The sequence below is a fragment of the Hydractinia symbiolongicarpus genome, chromosome 4, assembly GCF_029227915.1.
Source record: "Hydractinia symbiolongicarpus strain clone_291-10 chromosome 4, HSymV2.1, whole genome shotgun sequence".
Taxonomy (NCBI): domain Eukaryota; kingdom Metazoa; phylum Cnidaria; class Hydrozoa; order Anthoathecata; family Hydractiniidae; genus Hydractinia; species Hydractinia symbiolongicarpus.
In genome coordinates, this window is record NC_079878.1 from 1,882,068 (window position 1) to 1,906,455 (window position 24,388).

Here is a 24,388-nt window from a genome sequence, read left to right on the forward strand (position 1 = left end):
TCACTCGCATATCTTAAATATGTCCACAAGACCCGGAAAATTCGGACACAAAAATGTGGCTTTTTTATAAGAACGTCTAAATTTTAGCTCAGGAGCCTCAAATGTTTTTGCTTGTGTTTTTTGGAAAAACTTGCTAAACTATACTCATTGTTGATTTCATAAATATATTTTGAAATTTACCTTATCTGTAAAGGAAATTTAAATTGCCGCCCCATACTGGGGTGGTAGCAAAATCGATAATTTGCGTTATGATTTGGCAAAACAGATCTCACAGTTTGATTATGATTTCCGCTCTGTCTTGTTAAAGAGTCTAACAACATTTCAATTATTTTAATAATCAAGAGAATTTTCCACATAGTTATACCAGACTAACCGTGTAGATCATAGCCGTTTGGTATGGTTGGCATCACATTATGAAATTTTTGTTCTTAAAAGCTTCATTCATTATTTTTTATTTATGTATTTTTTTTTTTTTTTTTTTTTTTGGGGGGGGGGGTGTTCATATGAGGCACATATATGCAGCGTTCATATGGCCCGGTTAGACGGAGTGATATTTTGTTACGGTCATATGAGGTGAGTTGCCCCGGTTATGCAGGCTGAAAGTAGTCACGAAAATTTGTCCTTATATTTTTTATCGCGTCCTAAAGGAAATTAAAATTACAAGAAATGTTGAAATGAAAAAAAAAGTGTAATCCATAAAAAAGCTGAAAATAATGCTTTTTTTGTAAAAATAACGATAAATACACAACAATAAAATTTGGTGATAATCTTATATTTCAGGAGCGTTTTTATAAATTTATTGTTCCAATGCATATAATATAATTTTATTTTCACCAATAATTGCATAAATAGACAACAAAGTTAAAGCTTCAATATTTTTGGCATTCCTGCAAAGGAAAAAAAACGCTTTTTACAAATAAAATAATCTTGACCATGCCTAAACATAAAGTGAATTAGTCTGCCTGGCTGGGCCAGCCTGTTTATATGGAAAATTTTCATCCCGCCTAGCCAAGATCTCGGTAAAAACAAGGACTGGGTTGGTTTTTATATAAACACATTTTTATTTTTGTATGTGTTTCTTGGTGGTAGCGATATTCCGCCCAGCCGAGCTAGCCCGCTTCCGTATTAACAGTCCCTAACTTTATTAATGTTATGCACTAGCTACCTATCGCATAGCCTATGCTTACGCAAGAAACTTGCTATAAATTAGTTAGCTACAGCTTTATGTTTATGATACTGTTACCTAACTATAATGTGATAGGTCATTATTACCTGGCTAAACTTTAAGTACCCAGCAGCAGGGAATTTTTGAGTTTGTGTTGGATTCTAACGTTTAAATGTAGTAAGCTTTTTACATCTGTGTTGGAGCATGCTTGACTATTTTAGCTATGACTGGGTAATGATAGACTGACTGTATTGGAGTATCAATAACATGTAGTTTGTGAATATATCCTAGACGTTCTTCAGCCACAATATTTCTTGAATATAATGTGATATCTTCAGTCATTAATATCGGGGATGGGGCGATATCAAAAACGCGAAAAGAGGTTCTGAGGACGACGAAATACTTGTTTTAGTAGTTTTTCACTCGCAATATTCTGTCCTAATCTATCTGAAGGTTAAAACTGAGGTTTAGTTAAGGTTAGGGTGCAACTTAACTTAAAAGATGCTAAACACGTGTAAATAGTCAGGTACCTAACAAAATATTTCGAAACTTGAAGACTAAAAATTTATTTCTCATACTAAGTTTATCATAAATAAATTCCATATACAACAGTTTTAATAGCCCCTAATCAGCTTTTTAAGATCTATACGATGAAGGCAACAGGTATACAAAATTCTAAAAAAAATATTTTGGGTCTTGACGGGTCATTGCTGACGTCAGCAAATTTTTAATCCCTGATATCTCCTTAGGCGTTTGTCGAGAACATATGATCCTGTACATTCTTTTGCCCATTGTTCAACCTTTACACATTAAACACAAAGAATAAACAAATTTCGCGAATTTTCTTATCTGCACTGCACTCTAAAACAACTTTTTTTATTGACCTTATCCCTAAGTGGGTTTCTCCGCGGGCTTTATCGACTAGTCTATATATACGCCAGTTCTGTGTCTACTACTTTAATGACAATATCCTATATTAAGTTGATGAACACATTACAGTGCACTTAAAATTTTGAGGTCTAATAACTTGGAAAAGAGGTGATGACCTCAATGTTTTTTCACCTTGTCGGAAACTAGGGACCACCTGGGACCAATTTGGGTAAGTTTTCCAAACATAGGTCTCCGAATTCATTTTGGAATGGACGGGTTGATGACGTCATCAAAAAACCTTCAAACCCTAATATCTCTGCAACAGTTTGTCAAAAGTACATGATCCTATACATTTTCTCGATCAGCGTTTCAAGATCTATACAATGAAGGCAACAGGTATAAAAAATTTTAAGATTTTTAGGGGGTTTTGATAGGACATTGCTGACGTCAGCAAAGTTTTTAAACCGTTATATCTTATTAACCGCTGACCAAAAGCACATGATCATATACATTTTCTTGATCAGCAGTTTAAGCTCTACACAAAACAAGGTTTTAATTTTATTCTTTTTTATGGATGGGTTGCTGATGTCATCAAAACTCAAATGACGCTTCTTTTTTATTTTTTATTCTGCGTTAGCGGAATTTTCCACGGGCTTTATCGACTAGTTTTTAAATAATTCCTTTGCAAAAACCTCTTGCTGTATCAATGGTAATAAAAAAAACTGCGGAAGAGCATGGAAAAAAGGTGGAAACTTTGACCTTCCGCATTTCTTATGCTCCAATTTGTATTTTATTTTTTGTCAGCGACTTTGTGTTAATTTTGCGGCATTACAAAAAACTAAATATTCATGTGATTTATACAAAGAACTTTACTTTATAGAACATAGGAAAGAATTTCCGTTACCGAATTGACAAGCCCTGTAAATATTTCATTCAGGCAGAAAACAATGGAAAAGATCCATCATTTAAATTTAGATGACTTCAGCAATGAGACGTTGATATACAGCGATATACAGCGTTTCTAACAAATGTTGGAAACGCTTATCAGAAAAAATGCAGCTTGTGACGAGCAGTTATGTAAATATTAGGGTTGGTCACTTTTTTGATGACGTCATCAACTTTTCTGTTTCGAAACGGGTGGGTTGAGCCAGCTTTAGGAACTCATCCACGCAGGTAATGATGACAGTCATTTCCAGCCGTTTGAAACTTATTTGGCCTCAAACTTAAAAGTGCAATACAATGGTTTCGTTAGTTTTAAAATGCTGCTGACGTCAGCTAAATGCATTAACGTCATGCCGCAACGTCTAAAAAATTAGCAATAAAGACATGGTACAGTCGACGCTCGATAAAAAAATTATATTCGTCCGTTGTTTTAGTATTTTTTTTGTGGTAAAACGATTTTTTTTTCATTTTTACAATATTTATAAGCTTTAGTAGCATTCGATTAACAGTAAAACGACCCTAATCCTATCACGGGCAGAAACAACTCGCTGAAGCAAGTTCTAAGCACATTTACGATGCCTCGGACTAAATGAACAGTTGATTGTAGAAATTGATCAACGGCAGGGCAATCTGGTGTCCGAGATAGATGTTAAGGCACCGTGGACACGTGATTATCTGCTCCAGAACGATTGAATTTTTTTACCGCATAACTAGCATCGGACCTGATTTGCAAAAACTAAACAATAGTAAGGATTATTATCGATTTGACAGCTAAAGCCCGTTCATGTGATAAATATTCTATCTTTCCCGTTTTTAGACCCGGGGAAGTAAAAAATGTTCGGTATTAATTTTTAAAGTACAGCGTTTTAGAGAACAAAATTTAATGACTTTTACGTAGCTTTAGCACATGGTGAGTCATGTGTAAACAGGTGATAAGGAAAAATTAAGGTAAAAATTTCATCTTTGATTATCCTTATCAACAATTCTCAATTTAGGCGCCTAATTTGTCTGCAATTTTGTTGTGCCATGCAATGGAAACAACAATTTAGGAAACACCAATTGTGGTATTTTATCAATACTTCTTCCACTTTATGATATTTGTTATTTATGACAAGTTGACTGAAAAACGCGTTGTTAATGTCTAATTGATTTCCAATGACAACCTGTAGTAGCCAATAAAACTCCTTTTACTGCATTAAGAGAACCGCACTGGAATTAAATAGAAGGAGACCTCACATCGCCACGCTACAAAGCAAATGAGTGGTGAAACAAAAATTTCATTAAAATAGCTGAATATTTTCCTCTATATAATTTTTAAAAATACAAACATGCTCTGTTCTGGTATTATTCCTACATTGTAACATCAAATCAATACAGGAAAAGCGTATGGCACTTACCTATTCAACTGTGTTTAATAACACACTGCCTATCCCTGAAAGAAAGTATTACTAGAGGAATGTTCTTTAACGCTCAGAATCTAAAAAAAACTTTCGCGCCATTTTGTGGGAACTGGACAGAGCATATAGTACGCATACCTTATCGGTAAAAAAAGTCGGCAAAAAAATTAGTCGCCAAAATTAAAAAGTCGGCAAAAATATTAGCCCTTTATGAGGTAAGGTAATATGCCAAAAGTAAATCCGTTAAAAAACATTGTAAAAGTACAATCCAAACAAAATTAGGTGAAAGAAAAACGTTATGGGTATCGTGCAGAAAGCGCTCATTTTATTATAGACATTATAAACTAGTTAAAGAATGTCAAAGGACTGCAGATTTTAGTTTGCTTTGATAGGCCTTAAATGTCAAATAGGTAATTGTAGTACCTTATGGGTAAAAAAAAGTCGGCAAAAAGTGACTAAATTTTGGCTAGATGACTAATATTGCTTGCCGACTAAAATTTTTGCTGATTTTTTTATTACCGACCAAACATTTTTGCCAGAATTTTTTTTCCAACCCAACTTTTTTGCCGACTTTTTTTCTGACGAAATTTTTTTGCCGATTTCTTTATTTTTTATTTTTTTGTAAAACTCCATTTTTTGCTGATTTTTTACAAACTCAAATTTTTTGCTGACCCCCTTTTTTTTTGTTGTTGCTAATTGTTTATCAGTTGTACGCAATTATTCTTGAAATTGACTAAACTTAAACTTTTTTTATACCTATAATTATTTTTGTTGTTGTTTTGTTTTAAGAAAAAACCCTTTCCAGACAAAAAAATCATTTTTGTCTGGAAATTGGTCGGCAAAAAGTAACTTAATTTAAAAATTTAGTCGGCAAAAAGTGACTAAATTCAAAAATTTAGTCGGCAAAACTGACTAAATTTTGTCCAAGTGACTTATATTTTTGCCTACTTTTTAATTTTGATGACTAATTTTTTTTCCGACTTTTTTTACTGATAAAGTATTATGCTGTTTCCTAAATTCTCTCTTGTGGATTTTACTTAACGTGTATTTCCATCACTGTTCATCACGTAAGTGTAACCAGTGCATTTTTTATCGCCGATTACCTGGCTTCATCCGACATCAAAGTGTATTTAATCTAGCTGCGGAGTATTAGCTGGTTGATTATGTTTGTAAAATTTTAAAATTGATATGTTGTGTTTTTTAAAAAAAGAAAAGCCTACCTTTCTGTTGAAAGCTTACTTCAATGCATTTTTTAATTGGGAATGAGTATGGAAAGTCATCTTGAAAATACTTAAAATTTATGTTGAAAAATATTGCATTAATGATGTCAAAAATTCCTTCAATTTTTAGAAGGAAAAACATGATGCTGTTTATAATCTTAATCTATTGTCGCGGTTAACCATAATTAACTTTCCTTACGTTCTAAGCGTCTTTTTTCACAAACAACCAAGTTCCTGTTTGTTGCTTTTTTTATTTCGTGGTAAAACGTGCACTGGGGAATAATTTTCTGACATACTTTTCTTAATTTACGTCGATGCATGCTTTAATACGTGCTTTTAAACGATGTGCAACATTTTTGCTATTTTGATTTTCAACTTGTTTTCATAGACTATGGTATTGACCGTGACTATCACAGTAAAGAGAAATATATTCCTTTTTTTTAATTTTAGCCTCCCGTTTCGCAAATGTGTAAAAATACTCAATTACAAATAATTTAGCACTCCCAAAAATGTAAACAAAAGTGGTATTTATAACAAACTTCTTTGGTATAGTGTGTTGTTGTTGTCGTCTGCAAAGTTTTATGTGTATATTTAAGGTCTTTATACATATCTAAGAAAAATTTTATTATGAAAACATTAGTCTTTCTTTCGTTGTAATAGCCGTACCATTTTATCAAACTTGCGTTCGAAAAACTTCTCTCCCATGAACTTAAAAAATTCCCCAGACCAAATTCTCGTCCGCAATAGTGATAGAGCTGGATTTGGATTACTCAGTTTTTGCATGAAAGACATACCGGCTTCCGGCAATAAAATAGATTAGGTGTTCTTAGTAATTGTTAAATCTCCCAAAAAATTGTCTATATTAGTAACCTAGTTAACTAAGCTTTCTTCTTCGAGTTGATAAAATGAGTTTCTCTCAAACAAAATCTTAGACGCGAACGAATGACTCAGCAGAAACCCCGAGTTTGAATTGAAAAATGTGACTAATCGTTTTCGGAGGCTATTTTAATTTGCCTGTGAGTTGTTTACCAAGCTTGGCCAAATCTGACTCTGATAAAAACTTTGTAGAATACTAATGTTTTCTAGGGTGAGTTAAACCACTAGCTGGAATATTCGGTATGAAAAGGGCCTTTTAATACACACGTGAGCAGAGAACAACAGAATTAGCCAATCAAAAAGCGCGGGGAGATTTTAGCCGCAGAATAATGGTTTGAGACCCAGCGTAATTTTTTCCACCCTAACTACTTCAATTTCCTGGTGGTAAGAAAAATTACGCTGGATCTCCTGGCTACTATATTAGTGGATCATATATTTACTTTAGATAAAAATACATTGCGTTATTCCATTTAAAGCATTCTTTTATCTTTTTCAATACACATTTTTTTTCTATAACAATATCAAAATTCTAATCAGACTGGTCATTATTCTTATTCTTCTATTGGTCTAAACAAGAGACATACTGTTTTTAACCTAAAATCTTATCTTGATATTCTTATATAGCACATTCTTGTAAAAAAGAAAACACGTAGTTTGCTTGGTGGACACTGTCATGATTTTGAAGATTCTGTACGCAGCCATTTTGCCATTTATTGTGTTCATTGTTACCGTAAAATTATCTACTATGCTACTGAGCTGAATTGATTCGTGATATTATTTTATTCATGCACATGTACCGCACAATATAAAGCTGTTGGTAAATGGAGTACGTGTTAGCCAAGTGAAAAAAATATACAGACCACGGAGGTGAGATTAAGAACCAGAATTTTTGGCCTCATTCATTGAAGTGTTAAGTGCGAAATACACGTGTTCAAAAAACTAAAAAGAAGTGTTTAAAGTGAACCATCGTAGGTGGAGGGAACGGCGACCTGGTGGGGAAAATTTTATGATGCCAATCAACGTTAATAGAAACGTAAATTATTCTTAAAAAGGTGACAATAGCTTCCTACATTGTTGACCATTTGTTTCCAAAAATTCTCCTGGTGCCAATATGTGTGTATTTTATGGAATAAAGTCCTCGCAAAATATTTTGAGACAAGGCAGTAGGTGAGTGTTTTCAAAGAAATAGGACGTATGTTTTTGATTATATTTAAACCTTCGAAATGTTCTATTTGCTACGTGCTAGAAAGTATGACTTGTAGATTTTAAACGCTGCTTACCTTACCTATACATTTTCAAAACTATCTATTTAGTTGGGAAATATTGCCAACTTTGAGAGTATTTAGTCGAAATCATGTAAATTGATCATTAAGACACAACAGATAAGAAAATTTATATTTCCTGATAGGTAGATTAAAATAAGAAAAGTTAGCTAGGTAGCGCCTACTGTTGCCTTTGCCCAGACTGCAGGTTTAAAGCTATAGAATAACTAGTCACTAATTATCACACTATTAAAAAGCACCCTCATTAGCAACCGGGGTGCAGAGTGGGCAATTGCTATTCTGAGTCATTCGGAGGATGGTTTCTTACTTGTTCTGTTTGGTATCCAAAGTGTCAGGCGGGTATTTACAATCTCTATAATAATAGCCGTATTCTGTGTGTCCGCGAAAGCTGCGTCCCGTAACAGAAACACGAAATTTAATTTTAAAATGCGCTAATACTAAATGTGATATATCTTTGTCCACTTTGCCTGTCTGTCTCTGCGCCTCCTCCGCACGCAATGCAGTATAAAAAGGACGGGCTAATCCGTGGATTCTTCCACGGGCCATCGACTAGTATATAAAGAAAGAAAAAACTCCTGAGTCTCCAACATTTTTTTTTTGTTATTTTTAGAATAATTCTCTTGTGTTTACATAGACATCCTACTCCGTCATTGTGGTCGGTAAATGTTATGTTTATCTATTTACAAAACTTCCATGTGTTTTTTGAAAAAATATTGCAAAATATTGTTTAAGTTCTATTGTTGCAACTCTAACTTGACTTTGTGTGAAGACAACATAATTTAGAGTACAATACTATTTTCGAATATCATTATTAATAAAACCTTCATCCCCGGGGTTCTTTTTTACCTTTTAAGATATCCCATTATAATATTATTAAAAAAGAGTGGGAACGAGGTTATATATACGTATAAGTATGTATAGTTATATATACGAGGTTATATATAACTATACAAAACATTCTCATATGTGACATTTCGTCTGACAAGTTTTTACGAAATAAAAAGTAGAAATCACGTTATTTCGAAGTTGACATATTAGCGATCTATTCGCCACATAAGAAATAAGTAACGAATTATCCGCTGGTACCCCCGAATGGACGTGGTATTAGCGGATTATTTGCGAAAGAAAAATAAACACATTAACTGACACATTTCTTCTCTTTACAAAACTTTAATCATACAGAAATAACAATTGACTTCCTTGTTATCTTTTATGTAATAAAACCTTTGCTCCATTAATACCAATTCGCATTTCAGTGCAGTTATAGCTCTCCCGTGCGATTCAAAACAACTCCTCTCGTTGTGAATATCATTCACTGTATAAGCACAGTACCCCCTGGCTTCGTAACCCGAACAAAATCACGTAGCGCATGTTTAATGGAAATTGTTTTTTTCGCAATACCTCCTATGCAGGTGACAATGTCATAGGAGTCATTATTATGCGGCAACGTATCCTTCTCATTTATGCAGCACTGTTTTAGGTTGCGATAAATATTTCTTTCCTTTGCCTTTCGAAGCATTTCGTTCGATAAATCTATGCCATCAATAATCTTGTAACCCATATTTTGCAACGCAACACCAGTTAAACCCGTACCACATGCAACATCAAGGATTTTGACTTCGTTGTCTTCTACTTTGCTTCTCAGTAATTGCGCAGCGAAGTCGTTTATCGCCATTGCGCGACTTGGCAAAAGAACGTTGTCATATTCGTTTGCCCATTTGTCGTATGTTATATGTTATCAGCCGCTCTGTATTTTTCTAAGTCTGCATCAACATTGTGCGACAATGTGGCAAAGTCAGCCATTTTTTTACTTGTTATTATCTATTGCTTTTTGACCACTTCAATGTATTACCAAAGTCGCGTTGCAGAATCAAGTTATTAAGTTAAGATGTTTATTTAGCGTCTTTTAAAAACATTTTTATTTATTATTCTGGAACATGTTGTTGGCATAAAATAGTCCTGAGAACGAGGTTGGCAACAGGGTGTAGCTAACGTTTCGTGTTCAATTCTTTTATTGCATTGCTTTTTCTGATCGCATCGTGAAATTTTCACGGTAAAAACGTGTGTGTTTAAAAACACGCTTTTTATAAGAAAATCAAAATTCTAACTAGGCTGGTCATTGCCACAAACCTTTTGGTCGGCCAAAAGAAGGATGTGTTAGGACTTTTAAAGACGTCGTAACACTCTCCCATGAGGCCCTAGGCTAATCTACAACTTCGTAAGAATTTCTAGAACGTCAGGTAGAAACCACTCTTAAAAATAAATGTCTTCAAGATGGTTTATAAAATGGCCCGACTTAATAGATAAAAATGAAAATAATCTGCGACGCATCAAAGTAAAAATTAAATAAACCAGTCAAACTCAGAAAGAATTTATGTAGAAAAATTGCACTCGATATTAAGGCAAGAAAATATCCCAGTGAGTTCAATGATTCTTGATTCTTGACTCATATTACTTTTCATTGCAGGGATATCGTTTTACTCAATAGAAGACGGTCAAGTTGCACTTATGTTTGTATAACTTCGGTATACATTTTCTGTTTTTCTTTCTGTTTCGCTATCACAAAATCTTTGAAGGGCATAATAACCGGTAACTCGAATCTCCAAGGGAACGAGAAAAAATGTCCTACGCACTCCTACAACACTCTATTACGTCCTAGAGAGTTATACGACGTCCTGTAACATTCTACGACGAGTTTGCGTGATATGTACACAATACACATGCGCGACAGCTACACGCATCGTTGTTAACGTAACAAAATACACAACAGAGGCTGATAGACGTGAGAACTGATAATTTAGGTAAGTTATTCGAGTTTCCTCAATGCTGTCATAACACTAGTATGAGCGCTACAATAAACAAAATTATTAATATGTTCATAGGATGGACTTAAACCAAACCGATCACCATATACGAAACTATTTCATGCATGGATATAAATACACAGATATACTGAAGTTATTGAAGAAGTACCACAGTTATTGTATGAGTATCAGGACACTTCATCGCAGGCTTAGCCTTAAACGGTTGTCCAGAAAAAACTTAGTCGTAAACTCCACAATACTTCTCCAAGATGTTTAGAAAAGTTTAAATGTTAAACAGCGTTTTTTTTCAGGAGGTAAACAGTGCAGCGGTAACTTAATCCGTGTAGTGCTTTAGGTCTTTGATCCCAAAGGTGTTGAAATGAGATGAAAGCATAGATTGAAGCGCGGAAAGTATTTCAACTCTGGTCCGAATGATTGTTGGCACATAGAAGGCAGCGATAAATTGAAGCCGTTCGGTTTTTGTATGTGGGCATAGATGGCTTCAGTCAAAAATGTTATGGTGAATGGTATCTGAATCCAATAAAGTTTTTAAATAATATATAATAAAAAAAATTTCCGTATTATCTAGCTGCTCTTCAAGGAATTTCTGGATCGCAAAGGAGATAAAAAGAGACAGGGGGACTGAAAGCATTCATGTTTGTAATGATCAAAGATTTTTAAGAAGAAGGTATAGTAGTTGCCTGCTAGAGATAAAGGTTTTCAATATGGAATCCCTCAGCGTATCGAAACATGGTGGTCTTTTCTTAAAAGAGATATGTTGGGAAGACTAGGTAACCTATTTCAAAGATTTACGAGATTCCAGTTCGTATGGCAGTAGCGATATAGTCAAAAACGATTTAAAATTTTTCTTTCAATGTTGTCTGCAATCTAAGTTAGATGAACTGAGTGAATTCTGCAATAACCATACAATACGGAACTCTAAAGACGCATGCGGTCCTCACGATCGTCCAAAGATTATGTATGTGTAAATCTTTTAGCCAATATATAAGAAAACGTTTCTAATAAAATCAGATTAGCTCATCTTTCTTCTCAGGAAAATAACTAGAAGCAAAAAACTGGCTACAGCATCAAAAATATCAAATCATAAAATGTCCTCGGGACACATAAAAATCTAACATAATATCAACAAAATATTACCTCAAAAGATAAAAAAATTAAACAGTGGCTGACACAAAAAACCTTTTATTTTCTGTTTGAAACCACCAATAGGTATTCGATCACAGCCCATACAAAACATTAAAAAATGTTTCGGCTTAAAACTACCAATATCTATTTTTCTATTTTTGTCAACTTTTGCAGCATCTGAAAGTGCTAGTTTTAGTTCCAACATTGAATCATCTTCTTGCTGTGCTTTAACAGAACCTAACTCAGATTCTACGACGCACTTTACATTTCTAAGGATTTAATAAATTGTTAACTTCTGCAATACGCTACATACAGTTAAAATCTCCTGCCTCAATCTGACTTATCATAAATTTCAAAGCAGCATCCTTCACTTCGTCATTTTTAATATTGGAAATAGCATAGACAATTAAGGGATGGAGGCATTTAGGTCCACGACTAGCTGTCAATATAGAAACACCTGAAACTTGTGCCAGTTTGTATTATAGTCTCAAATGAAGTTTGTCAGATGCGGCACTAGGCACCAACGAAAATGAAGAACCAAAAAAAACAACTTCAATTCGCAAATTGTGCCATACATAAACACAAGAATTCACGATATGGACCTCCCCTATCCTCCCCACGTTCACCACAATACCGTGCATTTACATGTTGACATGACAAGTTAGAACTAAACTTTGTCGAAACATAACACTTCAGAATTGATGATGAATCCTTTGCAATTATCTCCTTGAATACACGTTTATCGCTATTTTTTAAGTAATCTTCCTGGTATTCCTTATTTTTTCAGGTTTCAGTGTTTTAAATGGTGAAGACGTTGATGCCTCTTCATGCAGAAACTGTTAAACCTAAAATGCGTGGAAAATAAATTCAACTACATACAAAGCACTAAGTTCAATATATAAGATTTGCTTAAAAATGGTATAAAACACTGCCTTTAAAGTACATTCTAAGATTTTTAAACTTGCTACGCAGATTCCATTTTTTAAAATCAACTTTCACATAAATATGTGAACTAAGCCCTTACCCCATCATTTCTAAATTCCTCCATGGAATCATCCTCTAGTCTTTGCTCATCAGGAAATAGAATATTAAATTTCTATTTATTCTATACTGTAACAGGTCCAATATGGGAAAAGGTTAGAGTTTATAGTAGAAGTGTGATTTTGAAATTTGAAATATATTTTTTTTAATTGTACATGATATTCATTGAATTATCGAAATACCAGTACATTATCTCCGTTTCACTCTTTGCAATAAAAACATGATAATAATGCAACTCTGAACGTACACCAAAGTCTTTAAGACTAACAGTGCCAGATGAAGTCAAAACTACAGGCTGTTTTGATTGAACCATATTCAGTATACATCATATGTACATGTTGAAGGTTATCAGCTTAAATTTTTCAGGTAGCATACATAAACTACCCACCCAGTCATACACAGCAGCCATTTTCTCTAAAGAATGAAATAATCTAATCTTTGAACCCACTGTCACATGTTAAATACAGCATCAGATAATAGAGGCTCTGATTGGAGCCTAGACCTTCTGGTTCCAAAAGAGCTTTCGGTCAGATCTCTTGATCTTTTTCATTTTTCTTTTTTCTTGTCTTCTTCTGATCAGTTTTCAATGACAAATCATTTTCATTTTGACATTCCTTCCTTAAATTTTGTCTTTCAATGTTACTGCCTAAGAGCTGACTGCCTCCCATTAGGAGTTTGTGAATTCATGGATCTGGAACAAAATGACAAATCATCATCACTGATCGGAATTGGTAATGAATGTAGTTGTAGTTTGTAATTTATATCAAAATCATCTGATTTATCATGACAGTCCAAGCATTTTAGATAGATTATCTTGTGTAGTTCCTTTTCGAGTTTGCAAATATATTCGTATATGTGTCAATATAAACATTGTTTCGACTACTCTTCCACAGTAGAACTCCAGCTTATTGGTGAACCACTGAAATTACAAATCTTTTGAGTTAACGAAGAAAGTGATCCTAGATGACTTTTACCACCAGGAAAAAATAAATTCAGAGCAATTTTCGATATACTACTCTACTTGTCAGTTTTATCAACGTTTTTTGTCACCTATAACACCATCTTATCATTATCAAAATAATGCTAATTAGGAAGAAAATCAAATTTTTTCTACGTGGCAAGGTTTAATTTGCAGCTTTATGCAGAAAATAAAAGTACAAAAGATTACTAGCTGACAGACCCAGTTTCGCCCATGCCTTTTAGAGATAAAAAATTTTTTCCCAAAATGTCGCAGATTTTTAATTTATTCACTTCAAGTTTATTTTTTTTCTTTTGGTTGCCATAAAAAATATAATGTATCAGATCCGTTTTATCATTGAATGCACCTTTATCCGATCTAATTTCAGAAAATTAAATGTGCAATAACTTCATTAAAAAAGTAAAGTTATTGACTTGAAACTTCATGCAGTACTTTTAGACCAATGGGATAAAGAAAATTTTGCATGAGGCATAGAAAATTTACACAGGTTTTTGAGGAATAGTGAAAACCTATAAATTTTAAGCAAAAATGAAAAACATCAGAGGATTTTTGATAAAAGAATTCTTGTTTGGCCTATAAACAGGCTATGAAGAGATTTCAGACGAGTCGAAAACCATAAAACTTTAACATACACTTTGATTGAGCGGTCAACCTGGGAAATGGTTAAATACAGGATCTTAAAATTGCGGTAGATATTCAACAGCTGTCCACTGTGATATCTTATCTCAAGGCAATGGACATAAAGGAATCACAGGTCAAAACTGGGTTCAAAACGAGTAGTTTACATAATGTTCTTTCTGTTAAAAGAGCCACCACTGCAATAATAATTAAAACTAGTCGATAAAGTCCGTGGAAGAATCCACTTAGGCAGGATAAAAATGGAAAAGAAGCATCATTTGAATTTTAATGACGCCAGCAACCCATCCACCAAAGAAAATTGGAACCTTGTTTTCACGTCACCAATGGCATGTCAAAACCAAAATTCTTTTTTTAGAAATTTCTATACACGTTGCCTTCATCGTACTGATCTTGGAGCGCTGAACAAGAAAATATATAGGATCAAGTACTTTTGACAAACGGTTGCAGAGATATTAGGCTTTAAAGATTTTTTGATGACGTCATCAACTCGTTCATTCCGAAACGGATTTGGGGACCCAGGTTTGGGAAATTTACCCAAATTGGTCCCTGGTGGTACCTAGTTATCCACGCTGTGAAAAATCATTGACGTCACCAGCTCGTTTCCAAGTTATTTAGCCTCAAAATTTTAGGTGCATTGTAATGCTTTCATTAATTTAATCTTATGTATTAATTCCCTTGCGTGAGTCCAAGACACGAAAATCACGGGTTACTTTTTTATGACGTGGCGTTACGCTAAAATTTACCAAGTTAAAAAAAAACCTAAAGCAAACCTAAACCTACGATGATATAACATTACAAGGAGAATTGATTGAAAATGTATCAAATAATTGTAATCCAATTTATGAAGCGAAGTTTAGTAGTCGAAGTAAAAATTGATTGAATTTCATCCAGAGAACGCTAGCAAGCTACCTGCTGAGAAAGCGGAAGAAATCAGGTGTGTTGTTTAGATTATTTAGGAGTGAAATGAATTTGGGTGCATAACGATATTTTAGCCGTTTATTTCAGAGCTAAATTTTTCCTTAGTATTACGTTTGTTGTTGTGTCTTGCGCTGGAAAATATTTTCTTTAAGCACTTATTGTGCAAGATTTACTCTGAAAAATGAGTGAGACGTTTAGAATATCGTAGGAATATGACTAAGCTTAATAGTTTGTTTAAAATATGCACTTTTGTATAACGCACAAAATTGATTAGAAGTTTACTTTTTTATTGTATGTCAAACAAACTGAACTTTTTTCTGTCCGAGCAATAGGCTGTTACATATAACAGAATTTGCCATTAGCTAGCTATAATAACTTATAGCATGCTTTATTTTATTAAGGCATTATATATTTTCAGGCCATAGTCATGCTAAGAACATAGTGACAATAATGAGGATAGCATTTGTCAAAAAAGTTAAGAACATCAGGCTGAAACCGAAACACACTATTCTTATAAAAACAGAGTCTATATCCTGGAGAAGAATTTACATAAACTGTAGAAAGTAATTTTTCCGTTGTTACTGTTTTTAAGACTACAGACTGTGTAATTCAGTGTTGATGTCGTTTTAAAAAACCTAAACCTACAACCTAAACTTAAATCAATGTTTACATCTGTTACGTTACGATCGTTTGAAATATATTCGATTCTTACATTCAAAAACGCTGCATTGTTATCTTCTTTGATTTTATGCGTGATTTTCTTGATTATAAGTTTGGGTCTGTTCTTTTAATATTTTGGATTGAAATATTCCGATATACAATATACCAAATGATTCAAGTTTTTATATTTCTCCTTTGTTGTGTTTTTATCTATTAATTTCTTATATTTTGAGTATAACTTTGGACTGAATAGCTGATTTTTTATGACTTAACGAAAAATGTTGGATTTTTTTTATTTCCGCCGCGTAAGGCGGAATCTTTAAAATCGCCTTGGAAGATAGAGAGATAGGGACCACCTATAGCCTGTGTCCAGAATAAAGTATTTTACCCTAGGCCTGGAGATTGTTTAATTTCTTAAAATCCAATAGAAATGCGTCCAATAGAAATTTTTTAGCCAATAGGATCTCAGATTGTCAGAATCTGATTTCGTGGCTTCCTGTGTAGTTTTATTTTGGTTATTTAATAGTATTTACTTCACATTATTTTTCTGGGAATCTAGACTTCTATGGTTTACTTTGTCAATTTTACGGAATTTGTATCATCAAATTTTTAAAACTTTCCAGATAGATCCCCAGCTTTTACTTTTTTAGAACTATGTGTAAATCTGTATATTTTTGTTATTTATTCAGATGTAATTAAATTGAAGTATATATAAATTGCGTTATTTGTCGCTTATATTTAAAAATTTTCAGACCAGGTTACTTTAACCCCTTTTTTATATAACCGCATACTTATATAAACCGCAGACTTAAATCATTGTTTTTCCAACTAAAACTACTCAAGAAATGGAATAGTCAAAAAGCTTCAAAAAGCGATTAAGTCACATAGTTTTGCGCAATTAATCAATCATTTATCCTGTTTTTAAATTGGAAATCTCAGCCTTGGGTCGACCATTGAACGTTTTGCTCTGTGGAAAGTTTCTCTTGACAAGGCGGAAATCTTCAAGCCTTAAGGCTTCTTGTTTAATGTTTGGTAGTTTTTTGACATTTTCCATTTTTATTTTATAATTTTTTTTTGTTGCACATGTTTATATTTTTAGACGTTTTGTTTAAGCAGTTCTAAATATAGAATAATGCAGATTGTGAGCAACCTCGGTCCGAGGGCTTTTTTCTCTTTTTGCCATCCCGTTATAAAAGAGACAGAGAGCACGGGGTCGAGGATAAAATGTGCGTTTGGAAAATTCAAATTACTGTTTTGTATGTTTTTGTTTGGTATCCCTTACATCAGTTTAATGAGAGATTCAATGGATTCTTTCATAGGAATTCAGAAAACTGTTATTTCTTAGATTTTGTGTAAAAATGGACATCCTTATATTTTTAGACGTTTTGTTTAAGCAGTTCTAAATATAGAATAATGCAGATTGTGAGCAGCCTCGATCCCAGGGCTTTTTCTCTCTCTTCCGTCCCGTTACAAAAAGAGCCAAAGAGCCGATGTTGGGTTGTAAGTTTTAAAAATTCAAATTACCATATGTTTAATTTTTTGTTTGGTATCTTTTACATCTGTTTAATGAGAGATTCAGTGGATTCTCCCACGGGTATCCAGCTAGTATAATATACTGACGTTAAAGTAGTGTTATTTTCGTCGCGCCGTAACATCAAAAAATTTAACATATTAGACATGCATTTTTCGGCAACATCAAAGGAAAATAAAGACATCCACTTTATCTGCCACAGACAGAAAGACAGACGCACTTAGCGTATTATTGTAGAGACTAGTCGATAAGGCCCGTGGAGAAATCCACTTAGGCAGATGGACAATGGAAAAGTAGAGTTGTTATAAATGTTTCGCTGACGACAGCAGTGAAGATCCCACAAAAATTGGAGATACTTATTTTATTCTTTGATTGTAATGTGTAGAGGTTGGAACGCTGATCAAGATAATGTATAGAATAATATGTTTCCGAGGAACGCCAAAGGAGATATAAGGGTTTAAAAGTTGTGTTGACGTCAGCAAAGGCCCGTGGAAACACAAAAAATTTTTTTGAAATTTATATACCTGTTGCCTTCCTCGTATAGATCTTGAGATGCTGATCCAGAAAATGTATAGGATCATGTACTTTTAACAAACAGTTGCAGAGATATTAGGGTTAAAGATTTTTTGATGACGTCATCGACCCGTCTATTCCGAAACGGATTTAAAGACCTAGGTTTGGGAAACTTACCGTAATTTGTTCCAGGTAGCCCTAGTTACCCACGCGCTGGAGAATCATTGACGTAACCACCTCGTTTCCAAGTTATTTGACCTCAAATTTTAAGTGCGCTGTAATGACTTTACTAAGCTTCATTAACTTTCGTTTGACGTCAATACTATTTTAACTGTAAAATTGGTAAATTACAGAACAATTTCAGAGGTGATGTTTTATAGAACTTGTTAAAGAAAATTGTGAACAATATAATGCACTTTGCTAAAGTAACAGACAGACACACGGAACTGGCGTATTATTATATAGACTACTCAATAAGGCCGGTGAAAGAATCCACTCAGGGAGAAGATAAGGTTGTTTTGCAGGTTTTGCTAACGTCAGCAGTGCAAAATGTAGTTTATCTGCTGCCTGTTATGCGTGCAGATTGAAACGGTGATAAAAAAAGTATATAAGATCGTATGTGTTCACAAACGCATAAGGAGATATAAGTGTTTTAAAATTTTAAAATTTTGATGACGTCAGTAAATCTTCAGTAAAAAGTACAAAAAAAAATTTTTGTTAGAAATTTGTAATGTAAAATTCACTTAGGGAGAATTACATTGGAAAAGAAAATCGTAACTTGTGTTTTGATGACGTGTGCCAGGACCCGTGAAAACAAAAAACTTTTTTCTTAAAATTTGTTGACACATTGCTTCTAATGTGTAGAGCTTGAAACGCTGATCAAAATAATGTATAGAATGTGCAACACCAACAATACAAAAAAAGTCAGAAATAACACATCTCAAATATTTACATTGTATAGATCTGCAGTGACCTTTACCAACCATTTTAAACGTCAATGTTAAAAAGAATAAGGAGTAAACTTTGAATCAACAAAGATATTATTTTTGGAAAACATAGTGTAATGGTCTGTTCTCACAAAACTTTACACAAAATGTACAACAGATTGGTTTTTGAAGAGAACATCCAGATCAACAAAAATCAGTTCATTTAGCATGTTCTATTTTGCTATTGTCCATAAATATTCCACAAGAATGTTATGAAACACATCAAATTATAGAAAAATCAGGCATTTCATAAAATATAAAAAAGAAAAAAGTTTTTGTCAAAACAATTAATTTTTATCATCACCAAACACAGTTATTATATTAAATTATTATCAAAAACATGAAACCATACAGTTTAGTTTTCCCCAACAAAAGTGTATAACAAATATGAAAAAGCCATTAGCTTACACAACAGCCATCAGTAGAGTCCAATTCCACAAAAATTTAGATAGGTTAAAAACATTACTAGACACAAATTTTTTTGTAATACGTCCATCACTCAAATTATCTCTTACTACATCTTTCACCTCTTTATTACTTTCATTTTCCTCTATGCCAGAGTCATTTTTTCTTTCTACATCGTTGGTATTTCTTTCTCGACAAACGTTAACTTCAGCAGGAAACGGTTGTTCAATTTCTGCAATCACATTTATTTCGGGTGCGGGTAGTTTTTTGCGTTTTCGTTTTGATACATTTGGAGAAGAAAAGGAGGATTTTATGAAGACCAAATCATTAATCAATTGAAACGATTCCAAATATGGCCGTTCTAATTTCTTGATGTCAGTCTTTGAAAGGCCAAGTTTCAGCGACTTTCTTTTACGCTTACCGCGGATTTCCGACATTAAACAGTTGAGATCTCTTAATAAGCAATCCAAGTATTTGGAAGCGGTATCTGGTACAGCATGTTCAAGAAATTTAACCATTTTTGTCCAAAACATTAATTCGCTTTCTTTCCATTTTCTAAGATATTCATCGACAAGAATTTTCACAAGGGCGTTACCTCCACAGCGCAAAACATTCTTCCAACGATTTAAAGAATTGGAGGACATTTTGCCAACGCAAGGATGTTTTTTAATTGAAAGTCCATTTGGTACGATATTTGATTCGACACATATTGACATAAAAACATAATGGTTAAAATTTCTCACTGTCTTTTCTGAAAAACACAACAGCTCTGCGGACGACATTTCTTTCTACGAGACACTTCTTTACCTTTATGGTGGTCACAGGATAAATTTACTGCATGTTAGATATATATTCATTCTTAAAGCAGAATCGTGTAAGTTTAAATATAAGTATATGGAGTCAAAAAAAAACAAGTATTTATAACAACGTTTCGATCATTTCTTCGTCAGGTGTACAAAAAGAGTCTCGTTCCAGAATATATATAAAAAAGGTTACAGTTCATTACTTTACAATAATTACAATGTTTAAAACAATACAATTATGTATATTTTTCTATTCAAAAACTTCTTTTTACACAATAAAAACCTTTATTACAAAAAAAAAGTGATGTAACTAAAAGGTTAGATGCATTTTTTGATATCTTAATCCTCTCGTCACAGAGGGATGCTATTTTATGAAACATTTACTAAGTTCTCTTTGTTCCACTATTGCAAGCTGGTTATGTCTAGCTAGGCTACCTTGAAGGTCATCTACTTTTAACTCCACAACCTCCTTAAACATATCCTTGGAAAAATTGAAGTTATTGATATATTGATTAATTTAATCTTAACATTTGATCGGTTTTGTTGACTTCTCTGTATGTATTTCATATTTCGTTTTGAGACACCAGTACATACTTTGGCTTTCACACATCTTCCAATTTTTTAACATTTTTTCGGTTTTGAAGCAGCCCTTTGTCTTTTATTTATGAAATCTACATCTCTCTCATGTTCGGTCTTCTCCATTTCTTGGCGAAATCGATCAGGAACAGATGTCGATGTGTAAGACTAGATGGGACTAGATGCTCTGCCGTTTCGACTATCATACGATTTCCACCTTTAACATTTTTACCTTTGTTTTTTTTTTTTGTTGTGGTTAATGTCCTCCCATTAATTTGTTCGTGAATGTCTTTGAATGTTTTCAACAAGCAGTCTTATAGTGTTCTTTCTATTGTCGCCATGCTCCTCAGGCTTTTAAATTATCGATTTCCGATGATCTTTTCATCAATAGCCTGGAAATTTATTCTAGTTCTTCTTACAAAATTTAGAGATATGTAACGGTTCTTAGCTCTTTATCAAGAGAAGATTCTTTAACCTCTGGTTGTGTCTTTTTGGTTTACGACATCTCTTTAAACAAAGGTTCTAATTAATTTAGTATTGTGCTATATTTTTACCTGTTGTAGGTGCTTAGAAAGAAAAAGTGCGTTTCTTTCAGAGTGAAAAGTGTTACTCAAGAAAACAAAAATAACAGATGCATCGTTGAAAAAACAATATCGAACGTTGTGTCTGTCATAAAATAATAAACCAAGAAGACGTAAAAAAATTATTGCACAATTTTTTTTGATTTGCTGACTCTCGAGCCGAACACAACGGTCAGAAACAGAAGAGAACATAAAATTTTCTGCTAATAATTTCCACTTCACAATATTGCTCCTGTTTCAATATAGAAAGTAAACACACTGCGCAATTTTCACGACATAAAATAATCTGATTGACTAAATAATTTTCTACATGTGTTTCCAAACACAACGCAAAGAAAAAGTTGACGTTCACGTGATGTCAACATTTAAATTACGCATGCTCAGAAGCTTTTCTATTTTTTTCTTTTCCGTTCCGCCGAAAATTTTCTTGAAGTGAAAAACAGCCTTAAAAGGTGCAGGCATAAGTTTATCGCATAAAATTTACGCTGTTCAAATATACTCCGCTTCAGCACTAAAAGATATGGTTCGGTTTCGAATCAATATAAATAGTTCCTTTTCGTGCTTCCAACTGTAGTTAGAAGCACAAATCGCTGTATTCTGTCTGACTATTCTCTTTAATAATAGCCGTATTTTTTCTGTTTGTCCGCGAAATACGCGTCCTGTTACTGAACACAAAATTCTTATATCTGCACGAAATACTAAATGCGATATATTTTAGCCGACTGTTTTTTAATCGCCTCCGCGTAGCAGGTAATTGCAATGTCCTTTTTTTATGAAACACCAATCTGAGATTTTGACGGCCACGAGTAAAGCAGAGAGCAGTGTTATTACGGCCATTTTGAAAGCTGTGTGCCTTTGACGTTGGTAAGTCTGTTTTTATCTTCTGAAAGCTGTTTATTTTTTCTTTCTGTTTTTATATGTAAGGTAAATATATTTTTACGTTTTTTAGTCACATACAAATCATAAACTTACCAATTTTGAGATTTTGACTACGAACGTATATATAGATTTCATGGCTAGCTAGCCTTTCATTCAGTTTGACACAACAGCTTTTTATCTTATCCAGCAATATTACTACTTGTGTTATTTTTACCAATCTGATTTTAACTAAGTTGCAACTCGGGGCTATCTAGCTAGCTGTTAGCTATCTCTTTCCCTAGCTAAAAAGTGAAGGTATCTAAATGAATACAGTTGGCTACAACAAAATTTTCAAATCTTTCTTACGCTTAATGAAAATCCAGTTTTGTAGCTACACCTTTTTATTGTCATAAGAGCTTATCCCGAAAAATAAAATTGCTGAAGGAATTTTTTTTTAGCTGAACGGGGTTGAGATGCACTGGTTCCCGTTTTTTCTTTATTTAAACCGAAGTTGCGATAAAGTTTTTTATGGAAAAGGTGTACACGCCTATACTCCTCTGTAACTCTATGAAACTGTACAAGCGCTTAGCCCAATGTTAACAACGGACTGTTTTTTTGGAAAAGGGTATAACGTCTAGACACATGCGCAACACCGCTTACCTGTACTAAGCGCTTAGTCCATTGTTAACGACATATGCAACACGTTTTACCTGTATATGTTAGGAGCTTAGCTCAGTGTTAACAACAGAGTGCATCCTGTGTTTTTATGTAAACCGAAGTTGCGATATAGTTTTTTTCAAAAGGGTATTACGCCTAAACGTATACGTTACATGGTTTACATGATCCAAGCGTTAAGTTCAATGTTATTGACGAGCTGTTTCCTGCGTTTCTGGGTAGCAACGAGTTTCAAACTGTGTTTTTATTTCGGCTTAAGTTGTAGAAAGTTATTTTTTGGAAAAATATATTAAACCGAAAACGTAATGTTGTGTGCGCTTCACTCGATTTACGACATACTATATACCTGTACTTAAGCGCTCCACCTGAATGTGTGGCGCAGTTTACGGTGCTTATTATTCGCTCTATCACGCATTTAATGTCGGGTAACAGAGTCACTTTTGGCTTAACCCGGCGTTTCGCCACCGGTCACCTGGCTAGACTCATTAATAATTGCCGTATTTTGTCTGTCGCTGCGCAGTTTTGTTTAGTATTTTTCAAATGTGGTCAAAGGTTTCATACGGCGAATCCGCCGCAAATTCGTTACTTTTTCACACACGTAGGCCAAACAGACAGCGTTAAAAAGTTGCTAGTCTCATTCTCTATCACGCTTGAATAGCGAAATACGCCACGTCAATTTCAATTTCGATTTCAAATATTCTTATATTTTTCTTGGTGTATGTTTGTGTTTTAAAAATCTTGAACACTATTATGGAATGCCAGAAAGATTGTCTAAAAACTTTCAAAGTCCCATACTATACTGTACAGTAGTCATGTCCTACTACGCAGTGGACCAAATCTACTGCGCAGCGAAGTAGAATTGTTTTTGCTGCACAGTAGTGGTCTTTTCCTGCTGCTCGACAATGGCAGATATGGGAAATTGTATAAACTGTATAAGTAATGAACAGAAAAAAAAACAGTCACAACCACACTAGTATAACAAATAGAAACATATCAATGAACAAGACTCAGCTACAACTACCTAACGTCCTCTTGTTTTTTATTTCTCTAAGCGCTATTAAAATATGTCTGACAATGTCTGACTTCCAATTTCTAATAACTGTGTCGTCTAACTTAATACCATTATATAACCAGCGTAGAAGGTTAGGTAAATCAATTTAAATGTTAATTACTCACCTTTTCTGTTCTTTAGGCATAAAGAGTATACTCACTTGATTTAATTTCACTAACTCGTGTGACCCCCGGAATAGGAACAGCACATGAATAAGCACCATATACAGCCATCAGGTGGAATATGATGGACACAAAATTTGGAAGGATCAATCATACACATACTTTTTGTTTTGTTCACAATTTGCTTACGCGATTTAGGCAAGAGACAATTATTCGAAAATTCGATGACGAAAATAGGCCTTAAAAAGCTTTAACAAATATAGCTACAGCTTTAAAAAGTGTGAACTTTATTTCACCAAAAGGTTTCATTTAATGCAACCTCGTCCCCAGGGCATCTTGTATCTTTT

The 24,388-nt window shown here is 33.7% G+C and overlaps 2 protein-coding genes across 6 annotated transcripts in view; one reads left to right on the top strand and one right to left on the bottom strand.

Moving 5' to 3' along the window:
* The window catches only part of LOC130640811 (uncharacterized), a 42,421-nt gene that overhangs the window by 1,987 nt on the left and 16,046 nt on the right, over positions 1 to 24,388 (top strand). The gene's annotated exons all lie outside the window — the stretch shown is intronic.
* On the bottom strand, positions 8,742 to 9,635 carry LOC130640815 (ubiquinone/menaquinone biosynthesis C-methyltransferase UbiE-like). Its single transcript, XM_057447377.1, has one exon. It carries the CDS (start codon positions 9,426 to 9,428, stop codon positions 9,066 to 9,068), a length of 363 nt encoding a protein of 120 aa, XP_057303360.1. The 5' UTR covers positions 9,429 to 9,635; the 3' UTR covers positions 8,742 to 9,065.